Source organism: Harmonia axyridis, chromosome 3 (assembly GCF_914767665.1).
Source record: "Harmonia axyridis chromosome 3, icHarAxyr1.1, whole genome shotgun sequence".
In the NCBI taxonomy this organism is placed as follows: domain Eukaryota; kingdom Metazoa; phylum Arthropoda; class Insecta; order Coleoptera; family Coccinellidae; genus Harmonia; species Harmonia axyridis.
In genome coordinates, this window is record NC_059503.1 from 30,510,345 (window position 1) to 30,535,050 (window position 24,706).

Consider the following 24,706-nt stretch of genomic DNA (forward strand, 5'->3'; position numbering starts at 1 on the left):
CCGTAGGTATGTACATGGTGTCCCAAATTCCATGATGATTGAGAGCATATCGAGAACTATAAAACTTTGAATAAAAATTTTCAAGGAACCCCTATCTCTCTTTTAGAAATAATAAGATATCAGAAAGCAAAACAGACATCAAAAACTTGTAACGCAAAATAAGAACACTGACAAAAGCGCCATCCGAAGAGCAGCATTGTAAGGACAACAGTGCTGAGGAATGAAGGCGGCAGGGGTCTGATCGACATCAAGAAACTTGCCTAGGGGCAGATAGAAAGCTTATAGTCTACAGCAAGTACAGGATGTCCCAAATCTGATGCTCACTAAAACTAGACTTAGAGAAAAAATCTTGGAGGACCCTCGATCCCTTTTTTTGAAATAATAAGATATCAGAAAGCAGATCATAGATATCTCGATTCGTTCCCGAGTTACAGAGTGTTTCTGAAGAATAAATACAACGTTTTTTCATTAATTTTATGGTTTATATCACAGTATAGAAAATAGCTTCTTCAGAGGTTTACTATTTTAAAAAAACACACTTTATATTGATTAATGGAGTGTGTTTTGCAAAATAGCAAAAAGCTGAAGAAGCTGGTTTCTATACCGAATATAATCTTATTCAGAAATCAACTATATTACTTATTTTTAACACTACAGACCAAACATAGGTAAAACTGATGATTTCTTAATAAGATTATGTTCTTTTACAAATACCAAGCGAGTACATATGTTAATTTTGGCTAATGAAGTGTCTTTCAAAAAAAAGAAACCTCTGAAGAATCCCCAATATTGAACGAAACGTCAGTTTGAAAAAAATAAAAACAGCAAAGACTTCTACATTAGTCCTAGTTGGTACCCCCTACTACAATAATTATATTGTGAGAATATTCTTCAAAGGGCCAGGCACCTGAATGTATGAAAAATTGTGACCAGTCAATTTCAAATATTAGTATTGTTTTTTGTGAACCTTCATGCCCTTAATGAAAAAAGTTGATCAGAAGACTGGTCAGCGCTCGGGTCAGCGCTGGTTCCTAGCGGCGATGACGAGGTGTCATCTCATAGTGAGGCGAACAAGAAATCAAGGCGATAGTCGAGTTTGATTATTATAGAGGAGGTGCGTTTCCGAAAAAAGGATTTATACTGTTAGAAAATTCGCTATTGAAACGCTGGTATGTAATGAAAAATGATGAAAATAGAAGAACTTGTAGTGTTCACGAAATTAATACATCTAGGAAAGTACATGGTGAATTTCATCACTTGTATAAAGAATTAGGAGATCATCCAGAGAAATATCTTTCATATTTCCGTATGAATATTGCAACGAGTACATTCTGGAAAAAATTGAATCTAAATTAATGAAAAACTGGACTAATTTCATTCGCGACCCTATCACTCCCACGGATTAATTACTTGTTTGTTCAATTTCATCCGATACAGCATCCCATAAATTGTCCAAAATATATCAGATATGATGTTGAGCATCTCTCTGATTCCATAAATTACTTTTCACAAATATCGAACTTATGAATGCGTCAATATCCAATTTTATTTATTAATTGCCCAGCCGCGCGGCGATGAAAGAAAACAAACTTCCCCGATCTCGCCTCTATCCTCGCTTAACCGCCTCGCGCAACCGCATTCGGGATCGCTGCACTATGTACAACCCTATTAGAATATATTTGTTTGAATTCGCCTCTATCCAGTCTATCCTCTCTACTATCCTCTTCGCACCTCTTGGTCGCTTCACTATGTTCCTAGCCTAAGTTATGAGGTGTTCAAAGTAGATAGAGCTATAAATGCTATACATATGAAATAATATCATAACTTTTTAACTAGGAAACATAATTGAATAGCTTTTTCGCTACTTCGTAGCTAATAGGGTTATTCTTCATTGATCGCTACGGTGTTCGATTTTTTAGGGAAATTTATCGTCTTTACTTATGAGGTACATCACTAGGCGGAAAACTACTTAGCTGTTTCGCACTTAAAATGTTTTATTTTGATTAGCCGTTTATTATTTCGCTATTTGATTAGAATATTAAAGGCAAAAGAATATAATAACAGCATTCTTGAATGGCACACTATCGACCAAGACTCTCTGTTTTGAAGTAGGATTCAGCTTAGTATCGGTGAAAACAGATTTGATATGGGTAACTTTATTCTTTTTGATCATTGCACAGTGTGGCATCTTGAACAATTTCCACCAAAGCTGTGCATGTTCAGTTGATGTCGCGCGTATCACAGCAAACATAAAACTCTTGCGATATGAGCGCAGGTTTTCGACGTTCTAGCTTCTGTTTTACATGTGCAGTAAAAACCTTCAACAGGATCATTGATTTCGTTTCATCTCCATAGTTGATCGTTTGTTTGTCTTGTGAAGCGTGAATACGCTCGTATCCCCATCATTTGTTGAATGAACGTAGAAAAAATGTTGTATGCAAAACATTTTTTCTACGTTCATTCAAAAAGTAAAAAATGATTTATTGAGGTGCGGCACTAGGTGTAGGAAAATGAAAAGCGCAACTTGAATACTTTATTATTAATATCGATTTGCATTGAAACAGGAACTAATACGTAACGAACAATTTAACTCAAATTTTATTTTTACCCTCAATGTTGAAAGTGAATGAACAATTGGTGCAATTTTCAATATGAATATTTCGTAGTGAAGTTCTTTTTAAATCCACTTCTTGATTTGTTACTGCTGTAAACGTACTAGTACTTGGTAACTGTACATCGTTATTTCCTTCAGGCTGAAATATTTGTTTGTCATGATGACAGCACGTTGAAGTAGAATGACAGTTGAGTGCAATAAAAACTTTATTGCACTAGTGCAATAAAGAACTTCTTTTTCCACTAAATATAGTTCAATAAAGTTTTGCTTTTTGCATGAATGTAGAAAAATATCTATTACATGAAAAAACGATTTTTTTCTCCAAATTCAATTATTTACTCCTTGCTATACTATATAGATATGTTTTACCAATAAAAAGCTCCTTCTGGGTGTTGTAGATTGTCAGGTGGTATATAACTGAGCAAATTAAACGGAAACTGCTGAGTGTCTGTTATTTTCTTATTTTTTCAACTTCATTTTAGCTTTCGGTCATATTATCAAATGGAGCAAGTTGAATACTCTACAAAGTTTCAAATACTGTAATTCATCTTTCATTAAAATATCCATTTTTCAGGAAATAACTGGGGTAACTGTCTCAACGGCACTGGAGCTGTTGGATGTGGACCTCAAGAAGAATTCAGAGCATGTGCAGACTTAACCATCTCCGGCAAAGCCGAACCAATGGTTCCCGACCTTCCAACAACTACAGCATCCTCCAAACCAATCCCAACAACTCATTCCACCAACACAAGAAGAAACATACAGTCCTATTTCTGCTCTTATTGTCACTCTTGTTTCTTTTTTAATAGTCTGTTTGATATTTTTCCTACTCTACTTTCACTTTTACCAGGTTGGTAAACAGTTTAAAATTTGGCTGAAAGGAACTCCGAAAAAGGGAGAAAATGTTAGTCAGAATATGACGTTGCCACCTCTGCCACCTTTGGCTCCACCGAGAGTCAGAAGACCGAGCGAAAGAGGAGAAGAGAAAAGAGTTTGGCACGTGGAAAACGTATGATGTACCTGCGTATTTAGTGGTTCTATTTGAGACTGATGTTGGCTTCGGATTTCGGAAGTGATTTATCGATTCATTCGAGACTAAATGAATTATAGGTATTATATAAACACTGCCTCAAGAATTGGTGATGTAATTGTAATTAATAAAAATCCTATATTTATGAAATATTATGTCATGTTTACATTGTATTATATTCAAGATAATTTGAATAGGTAGTAAATTATTGAAATTGTCATCGTAGTTTTATTATATGTCACTGCATACTTTACGGAGAAGATTCAAATATATTAAATTACATATTAGAATTAGAAGAAATGTTTTTCTCAATTTGATGTTTCTCAAAGAAATCACTTCAATTGAAATATATCAATAAGAAAATGTAAACGATTCACTTTTGAAAAGTTTCTGCGAAGATGATATTAATAATTTTTCGCGAAGAAACTTGTTCATGAAATCTGATTAGTAAGGCCTATACATATACAGGGTTAGAACTATTTAGAGGGGCACAACACTACACTATCGAAAACCGTTAGAAATACAGGGTGGCTTAAATAACAAAAAAGTTGCGTTATTTAGGGATTAGTGTGTTGGTGGGAACAGATCCAAAATATCTCCGATGATTCCCGAGATATCTCGAAAAAACTAAAAATTGAGATTTTTTTTCTGTATAACTTATTGGTTTTTGGAGATAACTTCACGAAATTCGGTTTGCAGCCCTTATCTAATATAGAGATTCTAATGATGTCGTCAGATTTTTCTGTTTTTCATTGTTGCAAAGACGCGATAGTAAATTTGTTTTTCTTATGGACGCTATATTGGTTTTTCAATGTATCACACTCTACACAAAAATATCGAGTCTAGCTACGTACATTTGAACTTCCTTTTTATTTTTTTGTTCGAGTAGTACCTCTACTGGTGCCAGAATTGTCAAATAACTTGTTACTTTGTTCAGTTGTTATGTGAAATCATCACTCGAGTTGTGTTAAAACCTGAATCCTGTTTGATCAGTAACGTACTATTAATTACATAGGTAATCATGCTGATACCAACACTCCCCATAGCGTACAACTGGCAAGGAATGTGGAAATTGTTCTACATAATTTAATAAACTCAAGTGATGCTTTCACATAACAAATGTCAACAAAGTTTTTGACAATTCTGGCTCCAGTTCAAATATGCGTAGCTCGATATTTTTGTAGAATGTGATACATTGTTGAATTCGTTTTTTTTTATCACCCCATAAGGAGAACCAATAAGAAAAAAAAATTGACTATCGCGTCTCTGAAACAATGGAAACGAGAAAAAATCTGAAGACACCATTAGAATCTCTATATTGGATAATGGCTACAAACCGAAGTTATCTCCACTTATTCTCCAGAAACCAATGATTTATTCATAAAAAAAGAAATCTCAATTTTTAGTTTTTCGGGATATATTGGGAACAATTGGAGATATTTTGGATCTGTGATACACCAACTCACTCATCTCTAAATAACGCAACTATTTTGTAATTTGAGCCACCCTCAATTTCTAATGGTTTTCAATATCCCTGAAGTGTCCCTCTAAATAGTTCTAACCCTGTATACAGTGTGCGTCAAAATTATGGAACAAATTCATTTTCTCAGATGACAACAAAATCCTGAAATAGGTCAATTTCGTTTCACTTTTACCATATTTTTATGCATTTTTGAAGAATTTTGTTGCACCTTGTGCCATCCCCATCAACCCTCTAAATTTTTTGAATAGGGAAAGTGGGTCATGTGGTACTTTTTTGGCAAGGTCTTTGAATCTTTTTTACAGGCGTGCAGAAATTTTCAAGAAACATTTTTTTTTTTTTGTAGTATATAACTCGGAATCCAGTTGAGATAGGTACCTATAGGGACGTGAATAGAAAAATTGTAGAGTATGTTGTACTGATTCCAAAAATTGAAAAATATACTAGGTGTCTAATTTGAAAAAAAAGACTTTTTTACAATTTTGTAACTTGGCAAATGATGATTTTTTTTGGTTCGTCCTGTATTATTGACAACCATAATTCAAAAGCAGTGACACAGATCAGATCAATATCTAACGACTTGCAAAATTCCTGACTTAAATCTCAAATATTGAGCGAACTAGAGTCATTTTCGTAATACGCCAATTTGATCTAAAATTTCGAAAAATAATTAATAACTCAAAAACCGTTAAAGATAGGGATGGAAAAAATAGAGTGAATAGATTTAATATTTTATGGAGTATCATAAAAAAAATAGAAATACCGGATGTCCCATTTAAAATAACAAAGTTGTTGCCAAATTGTCGTATATCCGGCAACACTGGAAATGTAAAATTATTTTAGAAATGTACCTTACATGGCCAAATATCTATCCACAAAATTTGAAATCTTTACCATCTATAGTTTCCATAATAATCTAATAGGCCACTCACCTTGGGACACCCGATATATCAGTATGGGGAATGTAAGCTCTTGAATGAACGATCGATCATAAACTATAAGTGACTTTTAATGAGTTGAATTCTAAAATATGTAGAATAAAACTCTATCCCTTAATTTATTGGAAATTAAAACATTTGTTAAATAAATATTAGACCGCACAAATCTCAAATTATCTTTGGGAATTCAATCAGTGCTCAAAGGATAAAAATAAAGTAAAAATACATCTGATTACCTACAAATGGAATCTGTGAAGTAATCTCAACTCTTCTTCTCATATCAGAGCCATATTAGCGGATGATGAAAATAAAATATTCCACTTAGTGCAAAAGTATTATACGCCACTACTTTATCAATACCCGAAGGATTTCCCAAACACCCGGAATGATGAACCAACGATTCGTTTCAATAAAATAAAGCAAGCACAATTCACTCTTTACGTTTGTTTGATACGATACATAAATAGAAACAAACATTCGTACAAGACAATCAAATCAAAAAAAGTCAACACTCAGTCACAACAGAAGTAGGTAGACGACGGTTGAAGAAATTCGAGAAAATCCGGAAAAATCTGAAGTCGCGAAGTCAAGGTTCAAATAGACCAGAATGAACGTCATGTTTTTTTCGAGCTCTAAACTGCGTTCAAGATGAACCTGTAGAGAGTATTAGAGTGTCAACAGATTGTTAATTGACAATTCATTGCAACTATCGAGTGGTGTAAAGATAAATAATCTTGAGATGGTTACATTGTTTGGTGATTCATTTTAGTGCGGTTGGTTTAATTGTGTGAGAATATTGGAAATTGTGATTTCAAAAGAAGGAAACTTTTGCATCAATTAAAGAAAGCTAAGGTAAAGTATATATCAATTTTCTAGATAAATTTCTGGAACATTAGGTAACCTATTAGGAAACGTTCAGTTTATCAGCTCTGAAGCATTTCAAGCATTTTAGACAAATTTACAAGACGAATATTACAGAAAATTAAAATCTTATTCCCGCCTATCGCAGAATATCCTTTATTTCATTCTAAAAAAATATATTTTTTTTTTCTTGATTTCTGTATATTTTAAGAATATTAAAATTCTAAATTTTGCTGAAATCAATGGAGATTTTTGATTTTAGTAATTTTCCAGAATTTGTGAAAAAAGAATTCCAAAAAGTTTCATGCTAAAACTTCGATTTAAGAATTACCTAATTGCTATTCTATATGGAATTTGAAGATAAGGAAAGCATAAAAAATCAAAGATTAAATTTTTGTATATAAATTACTGATAAGAGTGTAATACAATATTCTAACTTTTTGGGGATTGAATTGATAATAACTACTCCAATAATAAATTAATTGTTAAAACAATAAAACATTTAAAATGTAAATGCTTGCTAGTTATGATTGCATCTTTTAAATATAATATCCTAATGCAATTTGATAGAAACATTTTTTTTTCAATATTGTATGCCATCATTAATTGAACCACCCAGAATCATTCGAAATGAATGAATTTAAGGATAACCATCCTCTGGAACGTCAAAAACCTCATTGAAAAAATCTATGCTTTCAATCCTTATACAGTTAAAATGTAATAAAATTGATAATAATTCAATTTTGCCACATATTTTATTGGATAAGTTGAAAATAAAATAATAAAATATTTAAAATATTTGAAATTTCAAAAAAAAAGTTGAACACGGTCCTTTCCGATTTTGAACATCGTTTGGTCGGCCTATACCTATGAATTTCCAGGTACTCGATTATGAAAAAGAAAATAAGATTCGAACAAAGCACCTCTAACAACCATTGTGGAAAATATTAATGGAATTTCTTTTAAACATCAATTGCTCTTTGTTTAGTTTTATTTATGTAAATTGAGGAAGGAGAATATATTTAACAATCGCTTTTTGTGCTTCTTAATCCCTTGAATTCTTATTAATAACATTCTTCAGTTTTTCAGAAGATTTTCGTAATTTTACTCTTCTTACAGGTTTTTGGAAGTTCTGGAGCATCTTCAGTTCATGTATTACGTTACATGATTTGCAAAATGTGCTTATGTGGAGTTCGAGAAAATTATATAATTTTCTGTACGTTTTTGTTTTCAACTCATTTACTGGACAGCGTCTGCAGTCTGAAATTGGGACAATTTGGTCATCGCCAATACTACAGACCTAGCTTCAATCCAGTGTTAAACTCCAACCAAAGCCCTTGTCCAAGTATTTTCGAATATAGAAACGATGAGAATGGTATATTATTTGGATTTTTGCAAATACCTATACCGGATGTTAACGTCTTGGAGCTTCAAGTGGCATTCGTAGTTGGAAACCGTATAGGCAAGGTAAATTTTAATAATCGAATTGAACATTAAGTAGGTACATTATTCTAAACGGGGTCAATCTTTCATAAATTCAACCAAAATTATATGGAGAACTATAGGTAGGTACATACCGACATAATTAGGGGAATAAAATTTCAACGAAGTTTGTAGTTCATTTTCTCTTGATCCCTCTGGCCGATTTTAGCAATTATTTTTTAATTATAGATTTAATCTTCGAGAATGCCGTTCAGTTCCTTTGTTTTTTGTTATACAGGGTTAGGATAAAGTGGGAACCAAGTAAATATGTTTTGAACGAAAAGAACAATATTTATAAAATTTTGCAGTTAAGTACAATGGCGCAAAATGCATCTGATGTACAATTTTTTTTTGGTAATATACTTCCGGTTGAACTGGAAATACCATCAACTTTTTTAATTCATATGGGACTTCCTGTATATATTTGCAGATGTAGAAAGAGCTTAGGATTTCGAATGCGCACATACTGGGTTAAGTGTAAAAAATCTAATAAAAACGAGGAATAACTTACTGTTGCTTCTGGAATAGCTGAGTTTATTTACTGCAGAGGAGTATGTACAAAATGCCCGCCATTCACCTCCTAATAATGTGCCTTCCTATTAATAAATTCTTGAGACTTTCCAATATAAATTGAAAAAGTTGAGGGTATTTTCGGTTCAACCGGAAGTATATTATCAACAAAAAATTTTACATTAGATGCATTTTGCGCCATTGCACTCACCTGCACAATTTCATAAATATTGTCATTTTCGTTCAAAAGATATTTACTTGGTTCCGTACTCTATCCCAACCCTGTATACAGTGTTCGTAAACCTACTTGTCGGTCAACAATCCACTCCACAGGGTGTTTTTAAAAAATCTTGCTTTTCATTATTTTGTTCACCCCTGTATATAACAAGAAAAAATGTAACTGAGGATGGTATTTGAACTGTTATGTTTCAGAAAAATCAAGCTACAATTCAAAAAAATAATTGTTTAAATCGGCCAAAGGGTTCAAGAGAAAATGAACTACAAACTTTGTTGAGATTTTGTACTTTTCCCTTATTGTGTCAGTGTATACAGGATGTACACTTTCAAAACGGCCTAACTTCAAGGGGAGATTATACAAGTGATTTGCAATAAAAAATGTCATATAACACATAGTCGAAATGTTGGTTGTTATTCTTTAATTTAATATTTTTTTATTTCACGGAATTTATCACTTTTTTTCATAAAACCAATTATATCTTATTCATTTCTGCGTTCTCATCGAATTTCATAATATATTCTGAAAGCGCATTAAATTTGCCTTGATATGAACAGTGCATCCCATTTTGGGTGAGACTGCCAGGTTTCTCGCTTGTTATTTAAGATAGAGCCTTGCGGTTTTCACGTTCCTGTCTACTTTTTCGTGAAACTCAAGTTGGTCTAATCAGATTTTGCATAACTGTTTCCGTTCAAGAGATACAGGGCGATTTTGGAAATTGATACTTTTCGGACCCCTCCTTTATCTCCGAAGTTATTAGAAATAATGCTGAGGTAAAAACTACGTCTGAATCAGAATTCTGCGTAGAATCCAGTGGCGTACTCAATTTTTTTTTTCGGGGTATGGTTTTGAAGATTCGACACAAACCTATATTTTTTTTAATGGAACACCCTATATATCATTACCTCGTTGAATTCGTTATTTTTTTCCCTTCAAAATGATGTATGATACTATATAGGTAGAATGGTCAGAAATGTTAAAAAAACACTAAAACATCAAATAATGATGATTTTTTGTTAAGGAGCAATGGATTTCCCATATAAAAATAAGGTTCAATTGGATAATTTTAATTTGTGATTTTTATAAATAGTAGAATATGCAAACAAAGATAATACACTCATCACTAACATGAAAAACAAAACGTAGGTAGGTACCTACCTAATAGCAACAAAAAAATAATACAAAAATTCATAAACATTGCATGATATCTTATAGCTTAAGCTGTTCAAATTACTGTCCATTTTCCTCTAATACATAATTGACAAAACTTTTCAATACGTCTGAGTGCATTTAATATTATAAAAGGGCGGTTTTGTAAATCCTGGAAAACTGCCTCTCTTGATGCACGAAGTTGTTCGAGACTGTTATGTCTTTTACTGTAGTAAATTATATGTATTACGGAAAATGGACAGCAATTTGAACAGTTTAATCTGTAAGATATTATGCTATGTTTATGAATTTTTTTATTATTCATTTGTTGCTATTAGGTAGGTACCTACGTTTTGTTTTTCATATTAGTGATGAGTGTATTATATTTGTTTACTTACTCTACTATAAATAAAAATCACAAATGAAAATTATCCAATTAATCCTTTTTATCATATGGAAAATCCATTGCTCATTAACAAAAAATCATCATTATTTGATGTTTTAGTGTTTTTTTAACATTTCTGACCATCCTACCTATATAGTATCTTATATCATTTTGAAGGGAAAAAAATAACGAATTCAACGAGGTTATGATATATAGGGTGTTCCATTGAAAAAAATTTAGGTTTGTGTTGAATCTTCAAAACCATACCCCGAAAAAAAAAATTGAGTAAGCCACTGGATTCTACACAAAATTCTGATTCAGACGTAGTTTTTACCTCAGCATTATTTCTAATAACTTCGGAGATAGAGGAGGGGTCCGAAAAGTATCAATTTCCAAAATCACCCTGTATCTCTTGAACGGAAACAGTTATGCAAAATCTGATTAGACCAACTTGAGTTTCACGAAAAAGTAGGACAGGAACGTGAAAACCGCAAGGCTCTATCTTAAATAACAAGCGAGAAACCTGGCAGTCTCACCCAAAATGGGATGCACTGAACAGTCATGAATGGCAAAATATTTTTACTGACGAGTATGGTGAAGTGGTGAATACAAATATTCTGAAGAGAGCGAAGTAAGTCGTATCTTTCCAATCGTTTTATGAATGAAAAACTATAGATGAGGAAATGTTTTCTTTGTAGTAAAAACTTCTCCATTTTGCAAGCTTTCGAATGACATATCAAGTTTTGTGCTAGCTACTTTCCTTTTGCTGTAATATCATGGCTAACGTGATGACAATGAAAAAGACGAAAAAAAGTTAAATTGAAGAATAAGAACCAATATTTCGACCATGTGTTATATGACATTTTTGTTGCAAATTACTTGTATAATCTCCCCTTGAAGTTAGGACGTTTTAAAAGTGTACATCCTGTATACTAAAGATATTTTAACGAAATTGGTTTTCGATTTGTTATCTGGGATGTAGAGAAAATGTAAAATATAGCTATCACACTTTTTCAAATGCCATGCATATACAATATTTGTTATCATTACCCAAGTAATTGGAGGGCATTAGATCGGGTGAACGATCAATATGGTATTTGCCATATTGAACATATAAACTGATTTATGTTTAGAAGCACCATCTTAACCATAAATTATCAACATTATTCTGCTTAATTCTTTATTCATAACTTTGAACATCTATATGATGGAAGTTTCATATTAGATAGCAATAAGTTAGGAATCATTGTAATGGAGATAGAGCCCCCCTGGAGATAAAAAAAACCCTCATATGTGGAAGGTATCCAATGGTAATTTGCTCGATCAAATCATTTCTGTATTCAACTTCAGTTCATTTTTGACATTACAATAGATATCGAACTACAATCAACAAGATCAATCAAAGATTTATGAAACCTGTCGTAAGATTACTAGATTCTGATTTAGGTACAGGGTGTTTTTCAAATTTGAGTTAAAATTGAATCCACTGTATCTCCTGAACGAAATCATCGATTTATCTCTAATTTGATTAATTTGAAATGGGGATAGCTACCATGAAGTCCAAGAAAACTGCAGTTGAATGTCATTCGAACTGCAGGACTATATCCGTTTGAACAGTTTCAAATTCGGGAAATCTCCCTGTGTAACGATTTTCACGATTCTCTTAATATCTGAGTGAACTGCAGGATTCATTTATTCAATAAGTCAAATATTGACGCATAGCATCTCAATTTTTTGAAGAGACATTCACGTTATAACCAAGAGAATTTTGAATCTTAATGAATTTCATCAATTGAATTACAATTTCATTTTTTATTTGATAGAATACATCAGCTTTCTGAGGAGTCAACCAAAGATAAGGTTTGATAATTAATTAATTTATGGGAATTTGAGGAGCAAGAATAAATATAAAGTGATGAATAAGAAATAGGTAGAATGAAATAAAACTCTTCCGTAACTCTAATTTAGGAACACCCAGTGGTAAGAACAATCGAATGGGTAATAAAAAATGATTTCGAGTAATTTGGTTCATACTTCGTTATCAAACTTCTTTTTCTCACATACAGTTAGGAGTAAAAGTTGTAATAAAAAATTGTTTTTTCGATTACCCCCCTAAGAAAAAGAAAGATCTACGCCGAATCTAGTTTTCTTTGGAAAAAGGCGGCGGCCAGGATCAGCTTTTTCTTTTTGTCATCAATTTACGTGTTCAACTAGCATAATATTCACTAATTTCTACCATAGATACATAAAAACCATCTCATTCGGTAGCTCATTAAAACATTCCAGAACATCTTTTGTAGTAAGAACTTTCGGACTTTTTTGGCTGATATCCTTCTCATCCTTGCTTCAAATATTGGACCAACTCATGGTCATTACCGTCATAAATATTCTTATTCAGAATCAGTCTTCTTTACCATTCAATATTTCAACCATGAAGAACTCAGAGAAACTATTTCTGAAGATCCGTATCCGAGCATCAAGCACAGTTTCATTTAATAGATTCCATATAAGGAAGATTTTCACAACAATAGCTATTTATCTCCACGGGTATTAGGAGATGTTGATACCCTCAGGCGATTTACAATACATGTCATCATCAAAAGACCCAGGAAATACAGAGTTGTATCAAGCCTATAATAGATATTTTCACAATTAATAAAAATTTAGTTATTCAAAATTAAAATTCTACTATGTGCAGGTTAAATATTGGTCATTCATCTATCAAAATTGCAAAGAAAGTCCATCTCTTTCAATTTACATAGTGAACTGTTTGGAGGAATGACACTTCAATAATATCTTCTAATGACATCTAAAAGCCATCTTAACCCATCTCAATAGCACGAAAGAGATAGCTTTCAATTATTATGGAAAGCGTGCTATTGATATGCTATTTCTGGGCATTTCAATAACAAGAAACTGAAGAAAATGAAAGGGAAAGGATAGTTGATGAATCTTTATATGAAATCTGTTATAATAGAATACTATGAAAATTTGGATTTTTGTTTTGTTTGTTTTGTTAAAAGTTGAATTATTAGACCTTTCAATGATGATCAATTAGATAGATAATATACCATGGTATATAATTTCCAGAACTGGCGACAAACAATTTTTTCTTATAGCTTTCAAAACGTCAATTCTGTGTTTCATTCCTTGAACTATTTCAAAGGTTTGATTGCAAATAATTAATCAATATTGATGGGTAAACATAAGTTCTAGAATTTTCTTGCAGGGAGAGGAAGGTTCTATAACACTCCCTTACCCCAAAGATCAAATATTAGAGCATGTCCAAAAGAAAATTCCCTTGAACTACAGGGTGAACTTCCCAGCGTGGCAGGGGATTCCTCCCAAGATCACCAAAATTGTATTCAACGGTGATATTATATGCTTTGGAGAACCATATTCACGTGAGTAAATGACTAGCTCCTTCTCTAGTTTGACTGAAACAATGATTCACTTCAGTAACTTAGTTACCTATATGTTCATTGAGGAAATTTATTTTCACCTATAATTCACCAAATGATACTGACAACTCGAAAATAGCTGCCAGTTATCCATCAGCGGGATCACCGTAGTATTTGACGTAAAATACAGCTGGCAGCTAAGCTCACATTCTCAATTGAATCTTAAAACCAGTAGTGAAAATAATGGACCTTAAAATACTATTATTTTTTCAGTAAGCACTGTACCAGTATTGACAACAATACATCTTCTGCACATGCTTAATATAAATGTGACACCTCTAGTCTCTAGTCCAGCATTCGATCAAGCCAATCCTTTCAACACCGACAGCTCCAGTAAAGGGTTGAACGAGAGGAATGAAATGGTTAAATTTAATATAAACACCGACAACTTTGACAACCCGAGATATTTCAAACCAAAAGATGTGAGGAAGGTTCCCAAGATTATTTATAAACCCCTTACCGATGAAAACCCTTACTCTGACAACCCTTTCTTGAAGAGACTTTCTTCGACCACAAGCAGACCTATTAAAGGTAAGAACGAACCAGAAGATTTCGATTTTCAGTAATAAACATTTGAAATTTTAAAGTCCTCCAAAACTTTCACAGTACATTTTGGAATGTTAATAATTCAAAACGCTTCAAATTTTATATTATGGTTCATTATTTCCACTCTACACGTGACGACCAAAAGAAATAAAATTATTATTGCGAAAATTTATGAATGTCTAGTGGCGGAAAATTTGAAATCGGTAGCTATACCGCATTGGTACTTCTGGTTGGGAAGCACGATCCATTTTGAAAGTAAAAAATCAAGGAAACAAAATTGAGAAGCTTTTCTCGGGAACTATTGGAATATGGCTCGAATAAAATCCACTATTTTTACATCAAACAATCAAGGATTCTAACTGAAATAATGAACTTGGCGATATATTATCAGGAACTTGAGAACATCATTTTTCAGATGTTTTTTGGGATACCATTATCAATTGTGATTGATGATGTTAACATCTAGATATATCAATGAGCAGGACAGGTGCAGTTTGATGAGAAATACATAAATAATAGATATTTCAGCTTAATTCAGAAGATGTTATCATCATCAAGCCATTGATATTGATATCCCACAAGATATCTGAAAATGAATGAATGAAATTCCACCGTTTTATTTTTTGGAAATCACCCAAGAACTTGATATCCTTGAACTCACCATGTATATCTTCTGTGCATGCAGCAATCATTTTTCTCTATAGTGGACTTCAATCAGCTGAACAAGCGATGCATACTCGATTTGGTTTATATTTCCCTTTGATTCAGCCTGTGGTCCTTTTTAATTTAATTATCAAATTTATGACATCATTGTGCCAAAACATTAATTATCTGATATATTATTTTGATATTTACATTTTTGTCTAAAAATATAATTCCAACTGACAAAATATTAAAACCAATGTGGGTTGTGGTCCTTATACTATGACTAAAGTAGTTCACGACCAAGGACAAATTAGGGAAATAAAAGAACGGGATAAAAAAACACTTATTCAATTTATTTCCAACCCACTAAAAATGTGTGAAGAAGATGATATTTAGATCTTATCGATTTCAAGGGTCGCTGACCACTTGGGTCGTTGCGGCTCGGTCGCAGGTACTTTTTCGCCAGTCTCGGGAACATATGTGAAAATCTTTACTCTTCTCGTTATCGGTGCAAGTGTTGCACATATGTTGTAGTTGTAGACTGGACTGAACTCAATTCTATTATTCACCCTGAAATGCCGAGTTTTATGGGCATTTAGGTCGTTTTCGTTCGAAATTTAACTCAACTCGAATATCTATCGATTCCCTACACCAATCAAAAAAAAAATAAATTATCCAAAACTGTACAAATTGAGTAAACGTTTGATAAATTGGTTAACTAAATTGATATGAAGACCAACGTAAGTTTCGGAATTTTCGTGTTTTTAATAAAAGTTTGTTTCAAAAACTCACCTTATTTACAGACATACAACAAGTATATACATTTCACTAACTTGCATTTGAGGATAACTGAAACAACCTGTTTCTCTGGTAATACAACCTGTTTCTCTTGATTTACAGATAGCAATCTCAACAAGTAGTCATAGATATTCTATCTTTTCCTCTTCTGTGGAATGGAGCCAAAGAAGGTGCGTGTTATCCTGAGATCACTGGTGTCATCTTCAGTTTGGCAACCCAGTGATCTCTAATTATTGTCTTGATATTGATGATGGACTATATGTTAGATAGTTATTTGGGCTGTTTCCATCATCTGTGCGGTTAGATGTTTCCGACGTTTCGGCAAGCATTCGCCTGCCGTCCTCAGGGTGGTGGTTCTGAGAAGGACCGATTGGGTGGTTCTGAGAAGAACCGTTTGCCAAACTTGGTCTGTCTGGACTTGTAGGCACTATACTTTTTTCGATTTTGTATGAGGGTATCGGGGTTTGAACCTTAGTCGTATCGGTTGCAATCCTTCAACTCTCACCACTAGTCTACAGAAGCAGGTAGTAATCTAAACGCATTAAGCTTAATATAAGTTACACCTGTATGCGCAGTTGGGATGCGCAGTAGTCGAATATTCGGGTTGCGCAGATCTCTGTCAAATATACTTTCCAGTTTCCACTTCATGGTGGAGGGGTGACTCCGCTGTAATTTGGCAGGCATATATAAACCCGTAGGGGCCGTTATAGAGTGTAGCGCAGAGCTATAACGCAACCTCTTGGACAGACGAAGTTGCTACAGAAATAAAAATTTCAGATAATTTAATTTTTATCTTTTGGATAATGCTGCTTGTAATAAATAAATGATTGCTTTAAATTAAAAAGGTAAATGAGTTTATTCGATTAAGGCAATGTAATATCAATTCTATTCTATCTATCTATTTATTAAATGTTTTGGCACAATGATGTCATAATTTCAATATATTAGATTTCTTTCACCAAGTAGACTCATTTGACCTCTATAACTTTACGACTCTATTACTTGATGACTATTCTACAGAAAATCCATTCTTCACCTTGGCTCCATCTACAGAACCAGTATTTGAGATAACTCCAAAAGCCATTAACACAGTGTCACCGAAAAGTCAGCCTGGCGCGGACCTGTCGAGTAGGGATAGTAGCTGGCAGCTAGTTTCCAAAGTATGTGGATTGCCTGTCATCATTAATTCATTGATACTTCACGGAAAGGCGGTTTCCAGAGGAGCATATCCTTGGCTTGTTGCAATATTCCATACATCCGATGTTGGTTTGTCTTACAAATGTACCGGTGTTTTGATATCCAAGAAGCATGTCGTGACAGGTGAGTTATATCTAGTTATTCGAGATGTTTTCAAATATTTAAAAGAGAAAATTTTCCATTCCATCAGAGTTAACTGAAGATCATCAGTTACTGAAGGGTTTTCTAATAGAAGGTTGCATTTTGATATTGAGAAAACGAGTATATTTGAAGAGAAATCAACGGATCCTTATTTATGGAATCTGTGCCATTGACGATGGAAAACAATATCAGCCAATTATACCTACCACGGCTACGGTTGCAGCACCATATCCTTTTCATGAAATTTTTTATGACCAATTCGAACATTTGCGGCAGTATGTTCTAGATAACTTCACGAATTCCACCTTTGAGATCTTAAATCGATTGTGGAGCATTGGCTTAGACGTAACCCCAATGAAAAAAGTCTGAAGGAGTTCAATAACAAGATCTCGTTGTCGTTGATCTCCTCTTCGATGAATAACACAGCCAGGAAACTATTCTTGCAAAATTGCGATTGTTTCGTTGCTTTTATGTTACGTAGTACCGTCTTATTGAGAATTATTAATCTTAGCCCAAATCCCAATTACAATTAAATTGTAAAGCGATCGTTGCGCATTTTGTCACGATTATAGCTAGTTTCTGTGGTGCTATCCGTCTGGCAGTTATAATAATAAATTTCGAACGAACCCGTCTGGAAATTTTCTGCATAACTTAACAACAATATACACAATAAAATCAAAATTAATAACATAACATAACATAACATAACACAACACAACACAATTCAACACAACATAACATAACACAACATAATATAATATAGCATAGCATAACATAAAATGCCCTTCTACGATAAGCCAGTGTTTACAATTTCTGAACTTTTCCTCTTCCTATCCAACAGATTGGAATATGATTAAGGCCATCAATGAATTTCACCCTTTTCCATTTCAAAGATTCATCATCATCATCATTCAGCCCTAAAACGTCCACTGCTGGACATAGGCCTCCCCAAGGCATTTCCATCTTTCTCTATTCTGTGCGGCTTCCATCCAGTTGGTGTGGATTCTTTTCAAGTCATCGGTCCATCTCGTTGGAGGTCGGCCTCGGCTTCGCTTGTCTGCTCTTGGTCGCCATTCCAGAATTTTCTTCGTCCATCTTCCGTCGTTAGATCTTGCAACATGTCCTGCCCACCTCCATTTAGCTCTCGTCACTCTCTCCAAAACATCATCCACACCCGTCCTTCTGCGAATCTCCTCGTTTCGAATTCTGTCTCTTAGACTTATTCCCAGCATCGAACGTTCCATCCTGCGCTGCGTTTTCTGCAGTTTTCTTGCCGATGCTTTGGTCAGGGTTAAGGTCTCTGCACCGTAGGTTAGAACGGGTAGAACACACATGTTGAAAGCCTCTCTCTTCAGCTTGGTTGGAATATCGCTCATGAAGACATCACGAAGTTTGCCATATGCTGCCCATCCTAAAGTTGTTCTTCTGAGCAGTTCTGCTGTTTGGTTGCCTCTATCAATCCTCACTTCATGACCCAGATATATGTAACTATGGACCATTTCTATCTGATTGTTGTCTACACTTAATAGCTTATTAGGGACTAGATTGGTCATCATCTTTGTTTTTTCGAGATTTATCCTCAGTCCGACCACCTGTATTGCGTTTTTTAGTTCTTGGATCATAATAGCGGCTTCTCCTAGATTGTCAGAGATGAGCACGATATCGTCGGCGAATCTAAGATGATTGAGTCTTTCCCCATCGATACTGATGCCCTTGTTTTCCCATTCCAACCTTTTGAGCGCATACTCTAGGACAGTGATGAATAGTTTAGGTGATAAAGTATCACCTTGTCTAACGCCTCTTCCTATTTTAATTTTCTTTGTCTGGGAGTGAAGGTTGATAGTTGTTGTGGCGTTGTTGTATATATTTTTGATGACATTTGTGTATCGATGGTCGATTCGGCATTCGTTTAATGCTTTTATAATGGCCGTTAATTCTTCTGTATCAAACGCTTTATGGAAATCAACAAATGTCAGGACTAAAGGTCTATTATATTCAATAGTTTTTTCTATCAAGGTTTTCAAGCACTGTAGGTGGTCGTTGGTGCCATAACGAGCTCGAAATCCAGCCTGCTCTCTTGGTTGGTAGAGCTCAAATTTCGATTCTAATCTATTTGTAAGAATTCTGGTGTACAACTTGTAGAGGTGATCAAGCAAGCTGATTGGCCTGTAGTTTTCTAGACTTGTTTTGTCTCCTTTTTTATAGAGCAATATCGTAAGAGAGGTGTTCCATGAGATTGGGATTTTCTGATTTTGTAGGCATAAATTGAAAAGTTCTAGGATCTTCTTTATCAAAATTGGTCCTCCCAGCCTAATAGCCTCCGTTTCCACCTCATCCTGTCCAGGAGCCCTGTTATTCTTCATTTTATGAAGTGCGTAGTAAAATTCATCACGGGATATTTCAAAGATTACATACAATTTTTCATTTCTTCAGCTGCCCATTGCGTGAGGAAAAATAATACTTCCGACAAGATTGTCATGGTTTTGGGTAGGACCAATCTCTGGGAGGTCTCTGACGGTGAAATGATCGCAGAAGCTGAATACGAACACGTTCATCCTAACTACAACTACAACTCAGCTGACTCAGACATCGCCGTTTTGGAACTTAGGAAGGACGTTGTGTTCTCTGTGATAATCCGTCCCATCTGCCTCTGGAACGGGGATAATGACTTGAACGAGGTAGTCGGGAAAACGGGTCTGGTGGTTGGATGGGGCAAAGATGAGACTGACCTTAAATTTTCTCCAGAACCGAAGCAGATAGAACTTCCAATCGTAAGTCAAGAACGGTGTCTCCGGTCTCATGATTCCTACATCCATATAACTTCGGAGAGAACCTTTTGTGCAGGTAAGACCAACTCATAAGTAATTGAAACATCTACTTCAATGCAAACATGTTTTTATTCAACTAAACGAGATAATGAGTCCATAGTTTATCCAAAAATTCCCTAAGCTCTTTCAGCTTGAGTTCGACGTCGATAAAAATTAAACTGGCTGATAAAAGAAGGTTAATACTCATATAAGCTTATCCAATTTCATTTAGTGAATGCATTTGAGCTGGTACAATGATGTATTAACAACCTACAATATTTTATGCTCTCATTGATATGTCTAGCATCATGGAGGTCTATTGCCAAATATACCTTCAAGAGGCGTGATATTAAGATTAAGAGATAATTAGAGAGGTTCCGTTTCACTGCGACCTAATGTTTTATTTTGCCCCCATCAGAGCTATTCTCGCCATAATGTGATCTACAGCCAAGGGCGGCCCTACTCTTAAGTTTTGGGGGGGAGAGTTTGCCGTTATGGGCTTCAAGTTTTTTGATGGGACCATTTCGTATCTTGTCTGCTTGAAACGCATATTAAGTGTTAGGTAGTTCCATATTGGGGAAGGGGTCATGACCCCCTTGAACCCCCCCCCCCCCCTGGGACTACGCTTGTCTACAGCTCGCCTTCCAGTTGCAGAGTTCTAATGAACTCCAGTATCTGGGATGACTTCTAGGAGGCTAATTCCTCACTTCTACAAGTTTCATGTCCAAAGCAGATTTTGCGTTGGCTAGTGATAGGTCACCAGGTGACCCCTTTGGATCAGTTGCGCCTCTTCGAGAGCTATCTTTCTAGCCGGCAGGTCACTTTTTCCCGTCAGTCTGTTTTCCGGCGACTTGCTTTATCCCGAGGCTGTCCCCAGGGTTCCATTCTTGACCTTTACTTTGGAATCTGGTTTTTAAAGAGCTTCTATTTCTCCTGGCGGGAGACTGTGGCCTTGTCATAGCGTATGCAGATGACCTAGCCCTGGTTGTCAGCGCTGACAGCCGGCGCTTGTTCGAAGTAGCCCATCAGCGCCTTATTGATTTGGTGGTTGAGTGACTTAGATTAACAGGCTTTCCATCTTCCAGGGCAAGTGTGGCAGTCATGTTCAGGAGCTCTCTCGACCGTAGACGCCCTCCAACAATACGATCCCCTATGGGCTCTTTTCACTGGTCATGGAAGTATAGATACCTTGGCGTGGGGCTTGACTCTGGCCTCAAGTGGTGGCTCACGGGCATTAGGAGGTAATCAGGTTCTGTCTTTGATCATCTTCTATAAAGGTATTTTTCTGCCGATAATTTCTTATTGCACCTCCGCATGGTATCACTGCCTGGGACATTCCCATGTCCGACGGGTCATTCTGTCGGCTAGCGGCATTTCCTCCTTCTTATTCCTCCCTAACTGCAGCCACATCTTCTCTTCAAGTTATGACTGGTAGTTTACCCGCACACTATTACGTCGTTCATCAGGCTGCAGCCTATTTTCTGAGGAGAGGATTTGAAATTCGTTTCGAAAAGCTCTATATTCCATCCGTGTCCTTGAACGACCCTGGTAGGGCGTCTGCCATCCGTTGGTCCATGGATGTTTCACTGCGCCATTTCTTTTCTTGTTGGCAGTGGGACTAAGAGACGTCTGACTCAGGTCGTTCTACCTTCGACTGGATCCGCTCTGTTCATTTATTCCCGTCAACCCTTGTTTTCGCCCAAGCTTCCCTCTGGAAGCTTGGGCTTCATTTCAGGTCATGGTCCTTTCAAAGGTTATCTGTTCAGGCTGAGTCTGGTCGAGGGGGAATACTGTCCATGTGGTCGCCCACAGTTCAGCGACCACATCCTTAGAAACTGTCCCTTGTTTAGTGACCTCAGGCTCATTTACGGTCTATCTATTCTTGAGTCTCCGGGTCTTAGATAAGCCGATTTTTGTTCATCTTGCAGTCATTTTGGCCCTTTATCTGCATTCGCGGCTGACGCTATATGTCGCCTCGACTCCTGGCATTCGGCCTAATCTGAGATTTTTCCCCGGGCAACAATGATGTGAATGTGCCTAAGCGCAGTGACGAGCACTGTTCATGAACTACTTTTTGCACTGCTGAGCTGAGTTACAGGATGCCCTTGTTCTCCTAACCACTCATCAGCCAAGGATCGAGTTGTCGCAAATCAGTCTCTAATGGTCATAAGTCTTAGACGTCGACCTTGAACTTCATTTGTGCCCCTTCGACGTCCGGTGCCTACTATTTTTCGATTTTGGGCATTATCAAACCACGCTTGACAACATCTCATAAGAGTAGTTGGATTTCTAGTCGTACGGTAGCAATTTCTCATAATGACAACCTCGCCTCCTGTAGACCAATAATTCGACCTCTTTCAAATTCACTTAGCTGGCAATAAATTCGGCGTACACGTGCTCTAGTCATTCTTACAACAACTAAACATCGATTTTGGATCTCCTCGAACAGCTGCTTTGTTGTAAAATTTGAAAAACTTACAATGAACGACTACAATATTTGAGTAAAAAAATTGTTTACATGAAAAAATCTTTATTTTTTCTCCAAGTTCAACCATTTACTCCTTGCTATACTATATTTGTCTTACAAAAAAAAAAAAAAAATTCAAACAACTCCTTCTGGGTGTTGAAGTTTCTTTGTCAGTTAGTATAATAATTTGTTAGGTTTTTTTGCATCTGAGTGTTGTTGGCTTTGTATTGTATACCCTATCCTTGATTCAAATTCTTCTTTAGGGAAACAGGATGGCAAAGGACCCTGCAATGGAGACAGTGGAGGAGGTTTCGTGATGAAGAAGAACGGTCGGTGGTTTCTCAGAGGTGTGGTTTCGATGTCACTGTCCAACGTCAATGGATCTTGTGACCTATGGAACTATGTCGTCTTCACTGATGCCAGTAAATACAAAGACTGGTTGCTCGGATTTGTTAGTTAATTTTAACATTATTTATAGTACTTATTTTGTAATAAATTATATAAATGAACGTGTTACATTTTCTTGTGAATCAGTCATTCATATCATTTTAATGGTTTTTCAATGATTACCTAGGAAACGGTTGCCATACGTCCCGGTACGCCGGGACATTTCCCGGTTTGGACCATTGAGTCCTCGTGTCCCGGTCAGTTATTAAATTGTCCCGGTCAATAATTTGACCGTTATGAAATTCAGATTTTCTTACATTGAGTAGGAGAGAATTTTTTTATGGAATCTGAACGGATTCCAGTATCATAAAGCAGAGAAGCTGTTACTGTTGCTCAAACATAATTTTTCAGAAACTGAAGGATTGAAAATAAAATGAGACACATAGCCAAATAAATTGTGTTATACAATCGCTTTATTTGTATTAAATCCTAAGAGGATCTTAATATTTCCATATAAAATATTTTCGCTGTCAGTGTGGATATCACAAATACCTACTTTGAAGTAATAAGGCGAGTTTTTTTGATTAAAAGGGATTTTGTCCAAAGAAATCGAACCTATTGGTTGTCCAGTGCACATACTTCGAAATACTGCTTCCACTTCCGCCGATATGGTGTCAATATCTGTGCAGTCTATTGGTCTCAAAATTTTCAAATATTTTTCGATATTTTCTGTAAGCGTCGAACGATGAAAAGTTTTCATGAGTATGCAGAAACAACTTACAATGCACTTTCTTTTTCTAGAATTAGTTGGCTTTCACTACTTCTATTGAACGCTTGCTGAAGCTATGGGTGCCATTGAAAAAAATTTCGTAGCTGAAAAAAGGGCCTCAAAAGCTATAACCGATTTTTTTATGACCCTTCAATAGAACTTTGTACTCTATTTCTACACAGTCAAGCATTTCTCATTGACAAACCATTTGAAGGGATTGAAAAATCATTAATTACTCAAACTAAAAATTAATTGCGAATATACTAAGAAAGAGTTGAATGGAAGATTACAAAATAAATATTTTGGGAACCAAACAAGTCAAGTATATAACAAACTAAAGAATGAGGGTACGATGAATACAATGCAATAAGTTAAATTTGACATTGAAGTCAGCGATTTTTCGCAATATCCGATATCTCGAATATAGTGGACAATAACAAAATTCGATATATTTTCATGAACGGTTTCGAATGATGTTCCTTAATGAAATGAAGTACAAGGAACTGTTGGATATTTGAATGAGAAATGTTTTATGCTTGAAGATTCCGTTTATGAAGAATTTATATACCTATTTCAATTCTTTTATTAACGCAGAAATGTCAGATGTGGGGCAAAATGTGCCAGTATATTTTCGCAATGATCATGTGGAACAGATCTTCCATTTTCTATAAGATATTAGGAGTGGTAAGAACGAAAAGCATCGAGTGCAGTAAGCACAGTGGAGAGTATATGTAAGACAAAAAATACTTGAAAAAGCCACAAGTCCTGAAACACTATAAATGACCAGAGAAAAATGGCACCGAG

The 24,706-nt window shown here is 35.2% G+C and overlaps 1 protein-coding gene across 2 annotated transcripts; it reads left to right on the plus strand.

Moving 5' to 3' along the window:
* Positions 1 to 6,504: 6,504 nt before the first annotated feature.
* LOC123675141 (serine protease gd-like) lies at positions 6,505 to 23,298 on the plus strand. 2 transcript variants are annotated; one of them, XM_045610414.1, is made up of 8 exons: positions 6,505 to 6,914; positions 8,043 to 8,390; positions 13,914 to 14,088; positions 14,359 to 14,484; positions 14,566 to 14,676; positions 17,155 to 17,454; positions 19,906 to 20,316; positions 23,010 to 23,298. In XM_045610414.1, exons 2-8 carry the CDS (start codon positions 8,088 to 8,090, stop codon positions 23,204 to 23,206), a joined length of 1,623 nt encoding a protein of 540 aa, XP_045466370.1. In that variant the 5' UTR covers positions 6,505 to 6,914; positions 8,043 to 8,087; the 3' UTR covers positions 23,207 to 23,298. The 2 variants fall into 2 exon arrangements, with proteins under 2 accessions (XP_045466370.1, XP_045466369.1); XM_045610413.1 differs by having other exon boundaries at positions 6,507 to 6,914; positions 14,359 to 14,676.
* The last annotated feature ends 1,408 nt before the right edge of the window (positions 23,299 to 24,706 follow it).